General features: G+C 48.8%; 1 protein-coding gene across 1 annotated transcript in view; it reads left to right on the top strand.

Annotated features, from left to right (window-relative positions):
* The first annotated feature begins 1451 nt into the window (after positions 1–1451).
* Positions 1452–19664, top strand: part of Xxylt1 (xyloside xylosyltransferase 1) — a 123518-nt gene continuing 105305 nt past the window's right edge. The window contains exons 1-2 of the mRNA XM_090344094.1: positions 1452–2034; positions 19349–19496. Of these exons, the coding sequence (XP_090200220.1) occupies positions 1531–2034; positions 19349–19496 (652 nt within the window). The 5' untranslated portion in view covers positions 1452–1530. The remainder of the gene's footprint in view (positions 2035–19348; positions 19497–19664) is intronic.

The raw sequence follows: 19664 nt of genomic DNA, 5'->3' as shown, positions 1-19664 counted from the left end.
TTGATATTTTAGTCTTCTTTTTTATTTGTTACGCTTCTTAATTCTTGGACTTTCTTTGTGTGTGTGTGAAAAGTCTGTGGGTACGCATTGGTACATGCTTTTAACCTCTACCTCTTTCAAACATCCAGACTACTTGTGAGGGTTTACTTCAGAACTCTTGTTATGTCATTGATTCTTTTTTTTTGTTGGGGGGTCATGGAGCTTGAACTGGGCCTGGGTGCTCTCCCTGACTTCTTCAGCTTACGGCTACTGCTCTTACCCCTGGGCCTGGGCATTGTCCCAGAGCTCTTCAGCTATGGTATCCTTGATCCAAGTCCTACTTCTGTTTTCTAGAGGTTAATTGGAGATAAGAGTCTCAGGTCCTTTTGTGTCCAGGCTGGCTTTGAATCTTGGTCCTCAGATCTCAGCCTCCTGAGTAGCTAGGATTACAGGCATGAGCCACCAACCATGCCTGGCATCATTAATTCTTAAAGATTGAAATTAGCTGCCTGGCAGTGTCTGACTAGGGTCAAAAACTGCCCACAGGCTAGCTGTGTGACCTTAGCAAGTTATCTTGGTGTGATTCTATTAATTTGAAAGACTCCTTGGGACCTATTAGGCTCTTCATTTTTTGGTGGTACTGGGGTTTGAACTCAGGTTGGCCAGGCACCTGCCATTTAAGCCACACTTCCAGCCCTTCTGCTCCAGTAATTTTTGAAATAGCACCTCAAGTTTTACTAGGTTTTCTAAACCCCAGTCTTCCTTCTCATAGGTCTTGGGGAATTTTTTTTTTTTTCTTCTTTTTACCCTGGCTGGCCTAGATCTGCAATCCTCTTTTGGATGTATCTCAGCCACTTGAGTAACTAGGATTATAGGCATGAGCCCCCAAACCTGGCGTGGGATTTCTATCATGTTGAAGCCTGTTGAAAAGAGAAAAACAAGCACCAAACACTTGACACCACAATCTTGAGTAATACAATTCAGGGACTCCCTGAACGGATCACAACATTTTGGGCAACAGAGTCCCTCTGGTCTATTTCGGAGGTGTCAAGTACATGGAGACAATTTTCACTTCGTGTTATCAATTTAGTTTAAATTCCTCAGTCACAGCTAGTCTTCAAGAGGTGAACGCATGGGAAAGAGGACAATAAAGTCTCCCAAAAATTTAAAGTACAGATAAAAATTTCCCCTTGTCTTCTTGTTGGGGTACCTCAGTTCCTTTAAGGATCAGCTTCGCCATCCAGTCTGTGGGACTGAGCCAGCAAGGAGCCCTTGTTCCCACAGATGCGGAGCTGGCTCCCCTTCGCCTGGCCCGGGTTTCAGCTCACACTTCCCATTTGAGCTGTAGGACACGGCTTAGGCCTCTGCATCTAGGACCCGGCGGCCGCCGGGCGCGCGCCCGCCCTGCCTCCCGCGCACCCGCATCTGTGATTGGCTCTCGGCAGCGCCGCCCCGCCCCTGCCATGGCCGCCTCCTGGCGCCCGGGCTAGGTGGTCCCGAGAGTGTGTCTCGTTGGGCTTCCCGGTCGCTGGGCCCGCGGATTTGGGGCGCATGAGCCTCCTCCGGGGCGCGCCCTCATGCGCTGGGGCCATGGCGCGCCTGGGCGCGGTGCGCTCCCACTATTGCGCGCTGCTGCTGGCCGCGGCGCTCGCCGTCTGTGCCTTCTACTACCTGGGCTCGGGCCGGGAGACCTTCTCGAGCGCCACCAAGAGGCTGAAGGAGGCCCGCGCCGGGGTCCCCGCCGCGCCCTCGCCGCCCGCGCTGGAGCTGGCCAGGGGGTCCCTGGCGCCTCCTCCGGGGCCCAAGGCCAAGAGCCTGGAGAGCGGAGCGGCCGGCCCCCTCGATTATCACCTTCTGATGATGTTCACCAAGGCGGAGCATAACGCCGCGCTGCAGGCCAAGGCCCGCGTCGCGCTGAGCTCGCTGCTGCGCCTCGCCAAGTTCGAGGCGCACGAGGTGCTTAACCTGCACTTCGTGAGCGAGGAGGCCAGCCGCGAGGTGGCCAAAGCCCTGCTGAGGGAGCTCCTGCCGACAGCCGCCGGCTTTAAGTGCAAGGTGAGACGGGTCGCCGTGGGATCCCGGTGGGTGGCCCACCCGCGTTCTGGGGCAGTCTAGGCTTGCTCCTGTCAGGGAACGGGGAGAGGCTTCCCTGTGCAGCCTGATCACCAGCCTGTAGCCCAGGCTCTTCTACTGTCCGGTCCTACACCTGCATCCGTGGAGGCCTTGGGCTGGGGGTGTGTCCCAGAGCCCGAGGCGCTTGCCTGCTTCAAAACTGAGGCTGCGGGGATTGCTGATGGCCCAGCCTCAGGCTGCCCTCGGGGAGAATCAGCACACCCGCAATTTGCACGCCTGGTGGAGTTCAGTGGCAATGCCTTGGACATCCGCAGCTCGTTCTATGTTCTTTCACTTCTCAGAGCAGAAGTGGCCATTTGAAGGTATCATCTGAGCAACATCTGCTGGACAGTCTTGGTGAGGCTTCAGGAAGTGTCCAGGTTGTACTGGCATGTCTCAGTAGCCTGTGATGGTTTTCAGTTAGATATACTCAAATCCGGTGTGAATCTTCTCAGATCCTCTCCAGTGATTCCTTTCCGCCAGCCTCCGAGGGTCAAGAACCCAGTTAGAGAATCTACGCTTCCTCTTAGTGAGGAAGAGAAAGTTCTAAGACTTCTCCAGTCCTTTCTCTTCGCTGCCTGGATCTGCGTATTCAAGATTGGATCCTTTGCTTTACACCTGGTTTGACCTACTGGTTGTACAGTGAAGTCCAGATTTTCTTTCTTTTTTGATCAGAGGAGTAAGTGATCTTAAATTGTGGAGACTGATGTTAGTCTACCAGAAGAACATGGAGGCCAAAGCAGTGACTCAGGAGGACCTGAGAAAGCCTGATGACTAATGGGAGCTCCTCCAGGCTCAGGCTGGACTGCAGGGACTGGTGGACACTTGTTGTCCTAGGCCAGGAAGCAAGGGCTCCTCTAGCTGGGCTTGGAGTTTTGGCCTTCTATAGTATGAAATTCCTTCTGGTCCTGAGGTCCTTCTCTGATGGGCTCAGTTGTCCTGTGTAGGGGACATATCCTGAATGCTATGGGAGCAAGGATATATTAAGTTCTGTCTTCTTGGTGGTGCTGGGTTGTGAGCCTGTCATACATCTCTAGCTGTGTCTTGCTTACGGTGTCTTTTCCTTGGTTTGATTTTGAAACATAGTGTCATAGCCCAGAGTTTCCTCAAACTCTGGATCCTCTTGCCTCAGCCTACTGAGTTCTGGAATTATAGATATATACCACCATGCCCAGCCAATTAATGTCACATCTGTACTTTCTACCCAGGTTGGTCCTTCTTGGGTTCTCAGTCTTTTTTAAAATTTAATTTAATTTAAATTTTTGCCAGTCCCGGAGCTTGAACTCAGGGCCTGGGCACTGTCCTTGAGTTTTCTCAAGGCTAGCACTCTACCACTAGATCTATAGCACCATTTCTGGCTTTTTCTGTGTATGTGGTACTGAGGAATCCAACCCAGGGCTTTGTGCATGCTAGGCAAGCACTCTACCACTAGGCCACATACTAGGCCATGCTCCCAGCCCCTTTTTTCTTTTCCTCCTCCTCTTTCTCCTCCTCCTCCTCCTCCTCCTCCTCCTCCTCCTCCTCCTCCTCCTCCTCTTCCTCCTCCTCCTCCTCTTCCTTTTCCTCCCTCCGCAGTACTCAGTATCAAATTCAGAACCTTATGCTTTCAATCCAGGCACTCTGACACTGAAGCTATACCTCCAGTCCCTTTTTGCATTGATTATTTTCCAGGTAGGGTCTCACTTTTTTATGCCTGTACTGGCCTGGCCTTTGATCTTCTCTTCCTTGTGCTTCCCTGTGTTGCTGGGGATGACAAAGTGGTCAGCCATTGTGTTTCCCCCATCTCTTCCTTCCAGGTAGCTAGGATTATATGCTGAGCCACCACACCTCGTTTTTTCAGCTACTCTTTACTCAGTTTTTACTTTTCCTGAGAATATTCTTACCTGGTGGGCACACTCTGTGCCCAGTCCTGCATAGTTGCCCATTTCTGACATTTGGGCCAGGATTTTATACTCTTGGAGTCCAACCCTGCAGATTCACTGCCCCTTAGAGTCATTCTAGGAACCCCTAGCTGAAAAGTATGACCTCCTCTTCTTCCTTCTGGTACCTCTCTGGTACTGTGGTTGTATCATGTCATATCATCTGACCCTGTGAATGATGCCTGGCACATAGTTGGCACCAGAAATAAGAGCTCAGGTGTGGTGCCGGGGCCAACCGGCAGCAAACCAGGGTTCGCAGATTGGGGTTCCTGAAATCGGGGGCAAGGACTAGGAAGAAATAGAAGAGAGACAGACACGCAGGGTCCGGGATGTCCGCAGTCCAGGTAAAGACTGCCTCGTTTATTTTTCACTCCCACTTCTTCCCTCCTCCAGACCCAGGGCACCTGCAGGTGTTACATTCATATGGTAATTTTCAGGTCATTTACATAGAATAGGGCCAGAAAACAATAAGACAATAAAGCCATCGTCTAATGCAAGTCAAGGTACAGTTTGATTCCACTCTGGCTCCCAACAGTGTGGGACCAGCCCTAGAAGCAGGCTTTTGTCTTGGAGTATGTATTTCTTGGTCTGACATCCTCTTGTAGGGTTCTCCTCCACCCTTCCCACATAGACTCCTGTCCTGCTTCAGCTCAAGGGGGTTTCCTTGGTAAACCCTGTGGAGCTCTCAGTCCATACTTCTATATCTCACAATACTTTTCTTGTAACATTTATCCCAGCAATATTTGTATAGTTATTTGTCTCTCTTGCTAGTCTATGAACTTCATAGGGACATTGGCCTTCTTAAGGACATCCCTTACATGCCAGGCCCCCAGCCCTAACACCATGACTTATATGTGTGAGTGCATTTTATAGAGAGAATTATTATTATTATTATTATTGGTTGTAATGATTAGGAAGGAAAGTAGAAATCAGCAGCAGCAAAGATCTTCAACAGCATGTGTAGCAGGTAAGGAAACTTTCCTGGGTTGCCTGAAGATTTGCTGACCTAGTTGGGGCTGGCTCAGCATTCAGGCTAATGCTTTTCCCTTAGAGGTACATTTCCCTTGTAAGGCCCGAGGACAGTTCATTCACAGGATAGATTTGACTTGAAGTCAGTTGACTCTGGAGATGCAGGTAACGGGCCACTGGATTCCCTGCGGGGATAGGAAAAAGAAGAGAGACAGAGACTCCCCAAACTCCTCCACCAGATACGTTTTGCCTTCTTAAGGAAGAGTTAGTGTATGTTTCAGGGGAGGGGAGGTAAGGAGGGGGCAAGAAGCCAAGGGTGTTGGTTTGGAGGAACATTCACCAAGTTGAAACACAGAATAACAGTGGTGGCAGTGCTTTTTCTCTCCATCACAGCACAGTCCCAGACCAGTTCCTGGCACATCCTGAGTGTTCAGTAAGTACTGCTAGGAGACCCCTAGCAATAGTGGATTTAAGGAGGATATCCTAGAGCAGATCTCTGGGACCACACATTACTCTCACAGCTCAGCTGTCAGGTGCCTGAGGCTGCACACTCCTTGACAAGTTAGGAAGGCTGGCAATACGTGTGCTTCTCATTTTCAGGTGGTTCCTGGATCCCAGGGGGGCAGCCAAGGAGGCACTGGGGTTGGCATTGTTAGAGCTATGCAGCTGCAGTGGGGGATTTTCCAGTTTCTTTTATTGCTAGGGCTTGGGTGGGGTTGTAGTTCAGAGGAATTTCAGCAAGGTCATTGATCCTCAGTGCTGAAAGCAAACAACCTCCCCTCAGATTGATGAGTGGCCTGAGAAAAGTCTGAGAGTCTGACACTGGGATTCTAGAAGGTACTTTAGCTTGTCCCAGCAGTAGCCCTCCTGCACTGGGCTACTTTGGCTACTCTGTGATGGCCTAGAAACAGATGGGACAGAGAGATGCATTCTGAAGTGAGAGGATGAGGCTGGGATTTTATGCCATTTGAAAACAATGTGTAAGTAGACTTAACAGAAACACTCTCTTAAATTAATTACTTTTTTTTTTACAATTAAAGAGTGAGACATAAAATCCACCCCTTTAAAGTATGAAATTCAATGATTTTTTAAAAAAAGAATATTCATAAGGTTATACAACCATGACTATTGCTGGTTCCACCCAGCAGATATAGGGGCAGTGGTGAAGAATTGCCATCCACTCTCATTTCATAATGAGGAACGAGTTTAATGGACAGAAATGGTTAAACTGAAGAGGTCTCCTCTATCCTCTACCCTTATTAGGTCAGATTGCCCTGGGGCTAACTTTAGGGACCTGATCAAAAGGGCTCAAGCCTAGAGGTAGATTACAGGACCAAGTGAAGCAGTACTTTAAGTAGTTTAGGTTACAGACTGGGGATACCCTGAAGGAGTGACATCAGGACCCTCAGGCATTCAGTCCTGTCTTTTGACAGTATTACTACTGAAGGCCTAAGCAAACACAAGGCCAGCCATTTTCTCCTGACACCATTAATTCTCCCTTCATTCATTCTTAGTTCCTATGGGTTCCTTAGGGTTCCCACTCCACTTATTTCAGAACATTTGTAGTTTCAAAGTGTGTTTTACAAGAAAAAAAAATTTACTTGTACTGTCTTCTCCCTAGGCTGAAAGACTTTGAACCCTGTTTGGAAATGTGCATTGGACATTTCTGATACACGTAGTATGTTATGCTGAAGCTCAGCCAGGAGGTGTTACTGTTGTGAAGATTGATTATGAAACGAAACAAAACAAACAAAAAACAGTACTATCTGTTGGGTACTTAAAGAGTTCATGCACTTTCCCCTTCACCTCCTTGGGGCTGCAGGCTCCTGGCTGGAAGAGTCATGGCAGCTTTGGGGGCCTTTGGGCGTGTCCACAGAGCCCAGGATTGAGAGCAAAGCCAGGCTGCCCTCAGTGCCCAGGGAGTAGAGCACTGCCGCCAGGTGCCGGAGAAGGAAGGGAACTCTGAAACCAGCACAGCATCCTCTAGCCAAGACTCTGGTGGCCTGACTTCCTGGTGGCAGACCACCGGGGGCTAGAGCTCCGGGCTGGCACGAGATTGGGGGAGTGTGTGCCTTCGGGGCCCTCACTTGGTTTATCCTGTGTCTTGCTGGGCTCTGGGGAACCTCCTGACCAATGCATGCAGGGAAGGGGGGCGGTAGAGGAGGAAGAGGAAGATACCAGGCCTGTGTGACCCACGCCAGGCAGCCAAGGCCACTGCCCGGAGATGACCACACGAGGGCGCCGTGGCACCGCGCTGGCGCATCGCCCTCGGGCCCGCAAGGGGCACCCCTCCTGCCTCTCTGCTTCCTCCTCCATCCCCTAACCCCCCCACTCCCCGGGAGGCTTGGGGACTAAAGCACCCTGGCAACCACAAGAGCAGTCATTTCCTTCCTGCCAGAGGTGAACTGGCTTGGCTGAGGCCCTTTGAAGAAGGCTGGCTGGTGGGGCTGTTGGGTTTGGCAGCACAGACAGAGGGCAGTGTGGATGGGCAGGCGTTGAGCCCCTTGGGCCTGCTTAGAACCCAGTGTGTGTCTTTTCTGTGCCACCTGTGCCAGCCATGGCTCAACGGGTGCCGCATCAACGTGGGAAATGTGTCTGAGCGTAGAGATGGGTGTCGGGTGTCCTGTGGGCCTAGAGGGGACTTGGCTCCTCTCCCTACCCCTGGTGGGCCTAGTGGCCAACTGGTGGGGTCTTAGGGCCTGACTCCCACCTCACAGGCCCATCCTGTGAGGAGGTGAGGGCTGGTCAAGGGAGAAGGAGCCCCAGTGTTGGCCTGAGGGGCTACAGGCACTGGGGAGGCTTCCTGTGGGTCTGAATCCAAGGACTCTGCTGCCCAGTCTCACACCTTTCCTGTCCAGGACTTTAGCCTTGTTCCTGGGGCCACTCCCAGGTTCCTGTGGTTTGCAAAAGGCTGGTCAAGATCGCCAAGGCAGCGTCATACCCGCCCCTGTCATGAACGTGCAGGGGTGTTGACCTTTAGTCCTGGCTTCCAACAACACTCTGTACCAATTCCAAGCCGCTGAGCCAGGCCAGTCAGTTGGCACAGTGCCTGCTGTTAACTTAATGTGTTATAAATGAAAGCCATTTGTTTTATTTATTAGGATGATTATGGTTAAGCAGCTCCAACTAAGCAGGCCTCTGCTGGTGGGATGGAGTGTCTTGGAGCTCAGGCCCCAGGCTGAGCTTTCTCTTCTCCTTCCCCTCTTCTTCCTTCTCCCCAGGTCTTCTCTTCCCCAGGCCTACAGCTGCCAGAGCCTTCTGCTCCTCACATTTTTTGGCTTCCCTGGGTGGCCCAGGAAGACGCCCCAGGCAGGTGGCTGAGATTTCAATTCAAATATAGCCTGTGCCATTAGGGGACTCTGGCCCTGGGCCCTGAGTCACACTTGTGAGCCTTCTCATGTCTCTCCTGAGAAGGCAGAGGCAGGACTGGGCCTGGCACATGGCCGATGGCTGGTAAATGATACTGTGATTGAATGGTATCTGAGCTAGGTAGGTGTGTGGGAGCAGGGATGCTTCCTCAGCATTCCAGGAAGAAGGATTCAGTTGAACAGCAGTGTGGGCTAGTTTTGCCCAGGCCTAATCAAGGTGTTTCAGATTTTTGGAAACCTCCACAGTCTCTCAAACTCTAATGTTTCCTGCTCCAGCCCATTCCTTCCAGACAGTGCCTCGTTAGCCTCTCCTGGAGCAGGAATACTGTGCCTTGTTCAGGTGTTCCCCACTTACCATCCCTAGAGTTATCTCTTGTCCTGGTGGGAGAGCTTGATAGACTTATATGGACAGTTGGAATGGTCGTGCTTTAGCTTTTGTGGGATGGTCTTCTGTCAATGCTCTAGTTTTTAGGAGGTTCCAACTCAAATTTGTTTGAAATAAATTCTGAGTATGTTTTATCTCTTGTTTTTTTTTAAATTTTTTGGTATGATTTCACATACCAGTTGTTCATATTTTGGGGGGAGGGTGGTTAGCCCAAAATAAACCATAAGTGATTTAAGACACCAAGCCTTTGGCCTGGCCTAAACTCCCCTACATGGACTCCCAAACTCCCAAGATCTTGTTCATATCCTGGGCTTCATCCCCTAGAGCTCCTACCCCACAGGCTGCTGAGTGCAAATGGCCCAGCTCTTGCCTAATTATCTTTACATTCTGAAATGTGGGCTCTGTGGGTGCTGCCCAAGTGGTCAGGCTCCTTGAGTTCTGTTCAGGGTGGGGCTTGGCTGGCTTCATTGGCCTGGCAGGTACATGGATGGTTAGTTGGGATCCTGTATAGTGCTAGCTTGGTTTTGGGCTGCCCAGGATACTTGTCTGAGGGGTATGGTTTTCCTGGGGTGCATGTGAGGATGAAGAGCTGTCTGTGGGAGCTCTGAGGCTGTGCATCCATGGTAAACTGTCTCTGGGAGATAGTGTAGGATGGAGCCTGCCACAGTGGATGCCAATACAGACTTGGTGGAGGAGGTAGATGCCAATGTGGATGGGTACGCACGTGTGAATTGTGTCCCTGTGTTCTGGTAGGGGTTGGGGCTGCTGTTTTGATTCATGACCGATCAGGCAGACTTGTTGCTTTTAGATCTCTGGTAGGGCTGGGTAACCATGATGTGGAGCACATGTGATCCCCCCAAAAGAGGAAGTGGTGGGACTTTGGTCTCTGTTTCTGGGCATCAGCATCATGGCTGGAGTTCTGAATTCCTTGCTGCTCACTGCAGGGTCAGGCTGTTCTTATGGGCTAGCCAAGGCGCTCATAGTATGGACCTATGTGACCTAGAGGGGGCTGGGAGACAGGCATGTGGGAGCCCTCTGGGAGGCAAATAACATTGCCCACACTCTAGGGCACTGTCCACCCTGCTGCCCGGCGGGTTGGGGTTTCCTATGTGGAGCTTGTCCTCCATGTTCTCTGGACACTGAGAGCGTCATTTTTGTGACAGCAGCCATGCTGGGTGCTTCATGGAGAATTGAATGTGGTGAGCCACCTTCACGGGAATGGGAGACCTTGGATAGATGGGTTCAGTCTCTGTCTAGGTTCTCCAGGCTCACCCAGGAGCTTTGGTTTTGATCAGAGACATGAGAAAATGAACTTAGTCCTTCACTTGGCACTCTCTGGGAGCTGAAAGACTTTTTAGAGTAAACACAAAGTGAAAACGATTTCTTTTACGAGACGAAAGCTTTGTCTTCAGCAGTTGGCTTTGGGAATGAAATCTGCTTATTGCTTAACCTTGGGTTTCTAGAACTCTTGGCTTCTGAGCCCTCTTCTGTGACCTGTACAGCATCTGGACTTAGTTTGTGGAACTCATGAGGGGATTTGGTGAAGCCTGGAAACAAGAGAGGGTAACTCAAGGGCCCATGAGACTTTGGCTCTGTGAATGAGGGCTGGCCCAGGGTAGGAAAGATTATGGGGATATGGGAGGAAAAAGGGACTTCGGGAAAAGTGAGAATGCTGGGGTGGAGAACTGATAGTGCACCCCACAAAGGGCCCTCTTGACCGGCTGCTACATAGGTGTGAAATGACCCATCTTCATTTTCCCATGTGCCTCTTGGGCCCCTGTTACTTGTGGGCCTAATTTTGGTGTGGCAGGAGAATTCTGTCCTCTGCTCATTTTGATTCCTGTGGGTCCCACGTGGTGTAGATTGTAATGTTCCCATCCTGCTCTTCTGTTTTGTGCTTGCCATTCACAGAACCGTCGTATAAGTTGTCATATTTTTTTCTCATAAAATGTTCTATGATTTGTTTTGGACACAGGAAATGTCTCTCTGCATTATTATTTTTTTTCTTTTGAATTGTTCTTCAGGGTGCTTCTCTGGTTCTTCACAGCCTTGTAGACCTAAAGCCTGAGTGAATATGTGAACGTGAATTCTGAGCAGTAGGGCTGCTATTCAGTGCTCACTCACTTGACATGCCATTACCACGGTTGTCCATCGACTTACACTGCCTGCACCTGCTCTGCTTTTATATAGAGTCATATTTTCTAAAAATGCATTAACAAGTTTAAATAATAAGACAAATCAAAGTAGTAAATTTTCAGGAAAAAGAAATAAAGATACCACTGTCTTGCGACTAGGTTAAATAACTACTGACAATTTGCTGAATTTGTTTCAGGTTCTTTTTTTTTTTAAGAAGTGAAATATTTTAACTATCATTAAAGCCCATCCTGTGACTTTCCTGTCCTCTGCCCCACAGCTGCTTACTGCCCCACATGAGAAGCTGTGATGTGTTTTGTGGAATTCATTTTGGACTTTTGTTTTTATGTCCTATAGATGTGTGCATAACATTTGTCTATTGTGCTTTGTGGCTTAAGGAAGTTATATAAATGCTCTTATGCATTCCTTCACTGAACATGATGGTTTTGAGATTTAGCCTTGTGATCACATGTGGTTCTTTTCTTCTCTTTTTTTCTAGTACTGGGGCTTAAACTCAGGGACTGGGTGCTTAGCTTTTTCACTTGCGGATGGTACTCTACCACTAGAGTCACACCTCCACTTCTAGCTTTTTGGTGGTTAATTGGAGATAAGTGTCTTATAGACTTTCCTGTTTGAACTGGCTTCAAACGTCGATCCTTAGACCTCAGCCTCTTGAGTAGTTAGAATTACAGCCACTGGCACCTGGTTTATTTATTTATTTTTAAAATTTTAACTGCCGTGTAGTATTTCATTCCAGGTAGACCTAAGTTTTCCATATTCCCCTTGCTCAGTGGATGCCAGGCACACATTTGTATGCACAGGTGTGCTTGCTCACCCAAGGTGTGTCAGTTGTCCTGGGACACGTGCACGTTCACCTCACATTACACTCGTGTTCTCCAGCACTGCTGGTGCCTTTCTCACTCCGCACCCTCCCTGACACTCAGGCTGCACTCCTTTCTCTTGCTGTAGGTTTTTCTTCCTTTGAGACAAGAGGCAGACACAGGGAGACAACTTGGGGAACAGGCTGGGAAGGAAGCGTGGAGGACAAATGTCCATGCTCCTTGGTGCCCCTGAAAGCTTGTGGGAAGATGTGCATCAGTGGGCCACAGATTGTAGCATCTTTGGGATGAGGGCAGTGAGGAAGACGCCCGGAGACAGCGTCTAGTCTCCACTCAGCATCCTCAGCCTTAGCTTCCCTCTGGCCTGCCCTTGCCTCCCTTTGCCAGGTTGGAGGAAAAGGCTCTCTAAGGCCTGGCTGTAGGCTGGATCCTCTAGTGCTTTGCCATGCAACTCATGGATCACTCCTTGTCCCCTCACTGGACCCAGTGTCCAAAACACGAAGATTGAATTGTTGGTTTTGTGGCTCTTTGATCTGCACACGTGGCTCACCCATTTTCAGTTTTGCACTTGGGAAGTGGTCTGGGCTGGAGCCTTGGGAAGCCAGCAGGTTCAGATGGGGACCTGGCTTGAGGACAGAAGTGGCCTGGTGCTCCCTGGGTCCTGGCTGTCTCGTCCCTGTGGCACAAAGCTGCTGTGCTCAGTTACATGGTTTGTTCTTTTCTGTACCTGAGAAATGTTCTCAGATCTTAGGAGGTAGCATTTGCACAGTTACCAGAAGGGCTAGAAGACCCTACACATAAGAAGGCTCTGAGGAATGTGCTCCCAACAGAGGAGACAGCCAATGCAAAGGCCCCGAAGGTTTTTTGTTTTTTGTTTTTTCCCTTCAGGGTTTTCTTTCCCTCATAGCAGTAAGGCTTCACATCTTTAGTACAGATCAATAAGGAAACTTTTTCTTTCTGCAAGGTTTAGCAATGTTTGCGAAGCTGGCCAGTCTTAGGTGGAGGCTAGGGAGGGTGCCGCTCTGTTCCCGTGTACTGCTCAGAGTAAGTCCACATGGACTTGTGCCGTCCTGAAGAAGGCAGTGGGGCAGGAGGAGGATGGGACCTGACCCAGTCCCAAGAGGAAAGAAGCAGCTCCTTGTTGGAAATGTGCTAAGTGCTTAGCTGCCTTTTCATGTCTTCCTCCATGCCCTGCCAGGCTGGGGAAGGGCTGAGGATCAGGGACTGGCCTGGGAAAGATCCCATTTCCATTATGGGGTACTTGTCCCTACTTGGGGACCTTTTCTGCCACATTAAGACTTCTTCAGTTCAGAAGACTGTCAGTGTAGAAGCATGAAGCATGATCTACATGCGGCGTGTGGAAGGAACCTTCTGTGGGGCCCTGGACAGCCCTGACAGAGGCAGGTTCGGCAATGTGGCTGGGCATGGCAGGTGGGGGTTGGAACCACTCCCCACTGCAAGCACATGTGACAGCCCAGCCACCACATGACTGCCTCCAGTGTCTCAGGACTACAGCAAAATAGCACATTCTTTCTCAAATCCAGGTGTTCTTGTGTGGAAAAGGCATTTTAGCATCAAATCCAGGACTGGCTTTTACTTAATGGACTCCTCTACCTCTTGAACCCTGCAGACAATGCGTCTCTATCACTAAGAAGCATCAAGTCCAAGCCAGGCCTGTGTATGACATAAGAATGACACAGACACATGCCACCCAAAGGGGAGCACTTCTATTAGTGGTGGCAGGTTTCTGGCTGAGCCCAGATTTTTCCATCTGATCCTCCCAGTGCTCTGGTACTCTCTCTCCCCTCCACCCCTGGAAAAGCCAAGCCCTTGTGGTTGTCCTGCAGGAGATGAGTTCTAGTGCTCAGCAGTGTCAGAGGGAAGGTCAGGTCCCCATAGTCTTCCCTAAGTCTGTGAATCACCCTGTCACCCCGCCCGAAGGTCTCCACTCCCTTATCAGCCCAACCTCCAGTGGTCGGAGCTCTGCCTCTGGGAACTGCTGCTTTTCAGGCAGGCCTCAGGCTTTGCTGTGTCCAGGCATCTTCTGTGCTGGGGGCCTACCCTCGCCACCTGCCATCTTGGCTCCAGGAGTGTGGCCAGGACTGACTCCCGGTGATTAATGAGTTTTCTTCATAGAAACTAAGGCCTAGCGTCACTTTAGATCCTCGGTAAATGTTTCTAGGAGGCCTGGCCTGTGTCATTGTGTGCTGGGCTGGGCTGGCAGAGGCACTGGCTCCTGCCTAACACCAGGCCCAGCCTCTCTAGCTTCCAGTATTGAGTGCAGAGCTTGTGCTGTGTGGTGGAATGAGACAAGCTTCCTCTCTCCCCCCTCCTCCTCCTCCTCTGCCTCCTCCTCTTCCTCTGCCTCCTCCTCCTTGTCCTCCTCCTCCTCCTTTGCCATTTGAAAAGCATCCTATTCCAAAGAGTTGAGTCTTTCTGAAGTCCTGTGTGTTATACAATGTCCTCTCCATTATATACTTTTATTTTGAACAAGGACACTATTTAAAATTTTTTTTTATCATCATAGTGGTATATGGAAGGGTTATAATTACATTTGTAAGGTGGTGGGTACATTACTTCTTGAACAATCTTAGCCCTTCTCATGATTTTTTTTCTCACTTTCCTTTTGCCCACCCCTCCCAAGTTGTAGAGTTCATTTCCAATATCACGGTTACACTGGTTCATCCTTTGTCCTTTGACTCATCATCTTGTTTTCCCCCCTCCCTTCCTTGATTCAAATATGCAAAGAAATGCATATACAGTGCACCAGGTACCAAAGTTAACTACAGCAACAACAGAGGATAAACCACAAGGGAAAGAAGAAAGAAAAAGAGAAAAGAGTAAAGCAATATCTTCAAATCGAACATTAAAAACAACCACCACAAGGATAAATCTCTTGTTTCCCTATCCTGGAGTTCATTTTGCTTAGCAAGTTTCTAAATGGCCATATGCACAAAGCTTTTCAGCTATTGTGTTCCTCTGCTAGGAAAATTCTAGACACCCACTAATTATTACAAATGAGGGAAACCATGGAGCCTGTGTTCTTTGGTTCGCTTAATTTGATTTTTTTTCCCCCAAGTCTTTCCATTTCCTTACAAATGGGGAAATATCATTCTTTCTGATGGTAGCATAGAATTCCATTGTGTATACATACTACATCTTGTTGATCCACTCATCTACTGAGGGGCATCTGGGTTGGTTCCATATCTCAGCTATGGTGAATAATGCTGCAGTGAACATGGTTGTGCTGATAGGTTTAGTATGGCAACAAGGATACTTTAGTCTTAAGAAACCTTCAGAAGTTCTTTGATTGAATTAATTAAAAATAAAAGGAGGCAAAGAAATTGTATAAAAATTTAGTCTTTATTCCTGACAGTGGGCTTGCCTCATACTTATTTGTGTGAAATGTTGTTAAATACAAAGCCTTTAAGATCACTAATGAAAGGAAGTATAATAAGAGGTGATGAATATATGGTGGACAAAAACCCCAATAGTTTTCTGACATGAATTTGGGTAATGTTGTGGATCAGAGTAACATTTCCAAATACTACCATCCCAGTTGAGGAATGCCTCATTGTGCATGACACAAGTGGCTAGTGAGATGACGGGCTCTGGGTGGCTCAGCCTTGTGTGGGGTAGATAAAGGCATCATAGCTGATGAACATGAAAGATTTATTTATTTTTAATTTTAATTTTTTTTGGTGGGTCATGGGGCTTGAGCTTGGCCTGAGCTCTGTCTCTGAGCTCTTCAGCTTAAGGCTACCACATTACCCCTGAGCCTGGGCATTGTCCCTGAACTCTTTAGCTCAAGGCTACTGCCCTACCCTTGAGCCAAGCTCCACTTCCCATTTTCTAGAAGTTAATTGGAGATAACTCAGGTCCTTTTGTGCGTGGGCTGGCTTTGAGCCTTGATCCTCAGATCTCAGCCTACTGAGTAGTTAGGATTATAGGCGTGAGCTACCACTCAGCTCTTTTTAGTTTTTTTTGAGACAGGGTCTTACTATGGGCTCCAGGCTGGCTCCAGGCTCATCATTTTCCTCCCCTGTTCTTCCAAATATAGGGACTACAGGTGTGGACCACTATACCTGGCTCACGTGAAGGGGTTGGACAAAATGATATTTTATAACTGAGATTTTGAAGTTTTAAAATATGTATTATAAATAAATCAATACATGTTACAAATAGCAATTTGCCTTTTTTTTTGCCTACATCTGTAGAAGTCAAATGTTCAAGATGGCACAAAGCATTGTTTTGTGTTGTCCCAATGGCCAGCTGTCTGCAACAAGGGAACCAGTTTATGTTTCTGGTTTCCTGGTGATTCTTCCTGCAGCTCCATTTGAAAAGGAGAGGGAAAGGACCCAGGGGTGCCTTTTTCTCCCCCATCCCATCTTTTTTTCTTGTCTTTACTCTGGTGGTCCCTTGTCTGGGCTGGGGGTTCCAGAGGTTGCCAGGCTCTTAGGCAGATCACAGTTGGAAAACCTGTTTTAATCTTTGGAAGAACTTTGTGTTCTGACTGACATTTGCAGTATCTTTGGTTTGCTCCCTTCTGCATAAGTGTATCTATCCATGGAACACATTCATTTTATCTGTAAGTAGATTTATTATATGAAATATTCATCGGAGCGGGCTTCACAGCACAGCTCTCAGAACAAATGTACTGAGTACAGTTTGTCCTCATAAATCTATTATTGCTGATGGGATTCAGATGTCGCCTGGCAGCTCAGGGTGATTGGGGCTGAGGTGGAGGTAAAGCTTGGCCTCCCTGAGCTTGACTGTGGCTGTGCTTGTGGCAGGCCTTGTTTGTGTACACATGCACATCTTCCTTCTTTCTGTCTTGCTTTTTTTTTTTTAGAATCTAATTTAGAAGCTTCCCTCTGTAAGCCCTGTTATTTCCAGCTCCTTGCTTATTCCAGCTCCCAGTGGTAGTTTAGAGGTGTAGTGAGCTGAGAGGGAAAAGCTAGCTCATGAGCACAGACCATTCAGTGAGATGGGATTCAAGGGACCTGGAAATGACTAGAGACAGTATGCTAAGCCTTAGGAATGGCAGCATCTCAGCAACCCCTTGAGCTGGGTGCTGGTCCTGTATAACCCTGACAGCTGCCATAGGAGGTTAAGTGTTATCCTGTCTTATCCACAAAGAGATCCAGGTTTAGGTACCCCCACCCCCTCCAAGTCTTTTCCATTTAGCAAACATGTTTTAATAGTCTGGTATGTATATGGCCAGAGCTGGGTATGCAGTCGAAGCAGTCACAGTCTGTGAAGCCTCCTGTGGCATGGGGTGCATGAACAGTCTGTGGGGAGGGCAAGCCTGGAGGGGAAAGCTGGGAAACTAGATAGGAGTTTACCAGACAGATGGAGTTGGAGGAAGGAAGTTACAGATGTGGGAAAATCAAGTGCAGATAGATGATGACCTGGGACACAAAAGGATGGTTGGCAGGGACAGGATACTTGGATCAGTACTGCCTGGTCCTGAGGTAAGGACTAGGCAGGAGAGGTGGGCAGAGGCATGAATGCAGGCCTCTTGAGCCTGGCCCGGGTTCTGGACTGTGACCCTGGACAGTAAGGAGCCAGCTAAGGCTGGGAAGCCAAGGAGAAAGCAATGAATTAGTATATTTGGAAAATGACTTTAGGAAAGATGAAAAAGCCTGTCAGGAGGCCAGGACAGGGTATAGGAGGTGTGTTGGGAAATGGCAGGGACCACCCTCCATCTTGAGAGGCAACAGAAAGAAAAAGTCAGAGTCACAGAACAGAAAAGCAACCAGAGAAGGGATGAAGGTACAAGGTACAAGATTTAGAGCTACTTAAAACAGGTTTTAATGAGTGATGAGGACCAACTCAGGATGAAAGTTTTCTCAGTTTAATAGTATTTTAGGACTTGAAGAACACTTAGGAGACACACAGGCTTAAGAGAAATAAGACATGTAGGAAATATTAGGAATAAAAGAAACAGAGGCCAAAAACCAGAATCTGAAGCAGATGAAGCAAATGGGATTTGCCTCTATTGCAGGGCTGAGACCTGACAACCAGGGCTCTAGAAGCCAGATGAGTACATGCCCAGCAACCTGGGCAGTCAAGAGCGAGGGCAGAGGTAGAGGACCTACCTGCCAGAGACTTCTGCAGGCACCAGCCTGTCTTTTCTCCTGCTGGCAGAGAGGGCCACCACTGGCATAAAGCATGACAGAGGTTCCTGTGGCTTTACCTTTGGCTTGTCACCTGTACAGGTGGCTTCTTGGTCTGGGAGCTAATGTTGGTGAAGAAGACAGGTAGCATCTGGAAGGATTTTCTTGTCCTGTCAGCTACTAGGGAGCGAATTTCAGGAAGGAGTCAGAGATCACCTAAGAAGGTGCAGGAAGGAAGAGGAGAGATACTCTGGCTCTTGGCTCCAGCACTGTTGTGTGGAGTGGGGTGATCTGGCTTTCATGGAGCATGGAAAGCAGCAAGAGAGCCTGCAAGGCAGAAGCGAGCAGAGTGCACAATAACATGGTGTTATATAAGGTGGAAATTGCCGCGGGATGGGCTTTGAATCTTCTGGAATAGCATCAGACAGTAAGCCACCTCCCAGCCTTGGTAGTGCTCCTGAGTCATCTCAGTTATCACTGGCCATGCAGTGTCTTCCTCCCTTGCTGGCTGCTGTGAAGGAGAGGATGTGTTGTTAGTGGAAGGAAAATGGGACAGTCTATCTTGACAGGATAACCAATCTGTCTGGTATCTGCTGTCTCCACTGTAATTTAGAGGCTGGGACAATGATTTCTGTCTTAGAGAAGCCATGTCATCATGGACATTAGAGTAGGGATGTGAGGAAATATCAGCATCAAAGCTCAGTGCAGCATTTGGAGGCTCTGAGGACGGTGGTGCCTGCTTATTCCCTGTGGCTCTCTCAGCACCTCTGGAGGGCAGAGGGATGCTGGAGAAGGTTGGTGTAGCTCTAGTGCTGATCAGAGGAACGGGTGAGTTCGCTGCTCCTTGGACAGGAAGATAGAACCAGGGCATCTTGTAGGCTGTGGCACACATATGACGGCCACTAGGAGTGATGGTGGCCCTCAGCCACGCTGAGGATCCTGAGTTCCAGCACCAGATGCTTCCTGACCCTGAGCACAGAGCTGCCTTCCCAGAGGTTGCCCTTGAGGTTCAGAAGTAGAAAGCTTCCAGGTGCTGGTGGCTCATGTCTATTATCCGAATTACACAGGAGACTGAGATCTGAGAATCTGCCTTCCTAAGCAGAAAAGTTCATGAGACTCTTATTCCATTTAACCAGCAAACAGCCAGAGGTTGAATAAGAAAGCTAAGAGACAGTGCCCACTTCCAGAATTCAAGCCACACACACAGAAAACTAACTGGGAACTATTCTCATTCTTCTGCCTTCTTACTGATCTCACTTGCACAGCTCTCCTCATGTTGAACATGATCTCATAGCCAACCTCCTCATGTGTTCCTCAACTGACTCACTGGTCCCCATTTCCTTAGCTCCCAGTTACTCATCCAGACCCATCCTCATCTGCTTCTTAGACCCGGAGAGGCCCAGTTTTTTGTATCTTGTTTTTGTTGTTTTCTTTCTGGGCCCAGGGGTGTTTTAGGTTGGGTGTCTAGATTCCTGAGCAAGATTCGATTGGCTGACTGTTGGAGCTTTCTTGTTCCTCACTACAGGTCATCTTCCATGATGTGGCCGTGCTGACTGACAAGCTCTTTCCCATCGTGGAGGCCATGCAGAAGCACTTCAGTGCTGGCTCAGGCACCTACTACAGTGACTCCATCTTCTTCCTCTCGGTCGCCATGCATCAGATCATGCCCAAAGGTAACCTCTGCCAGAAACAATGGCCCCGAGTGTCCAATTCTGCATGCATTTCCCTGGATCCAGCACTGCCCTGTGTCAGAGGAAGAACTTTACTAGGCAGAGAGGGAGAACAGCCAGCCAGCCAACCATGCCCTATATGCTACCCTGGTTTGTTTAGGTCCTGGGGCT

This window comes from Megascapheus bottae, chromosome 1 (genome assembly GCF_031878675.1).
Source record: "Megascapheus bottae isolate mThoBot1 chromosome 1, mThoBot2.hap1, whole genome shotgun sequence".
Classification (NCBI taxonomy): Eukaryota; Metazoa; Chordata; class Mammalia; order Rodentia; family Geomyidae; genus Megascapheus; species Megascapheus bottae.
Note: the sequence above shows the minus strand (reverse complement) of the source record. Positions and strands in the feature narration are given on the sequence as shown.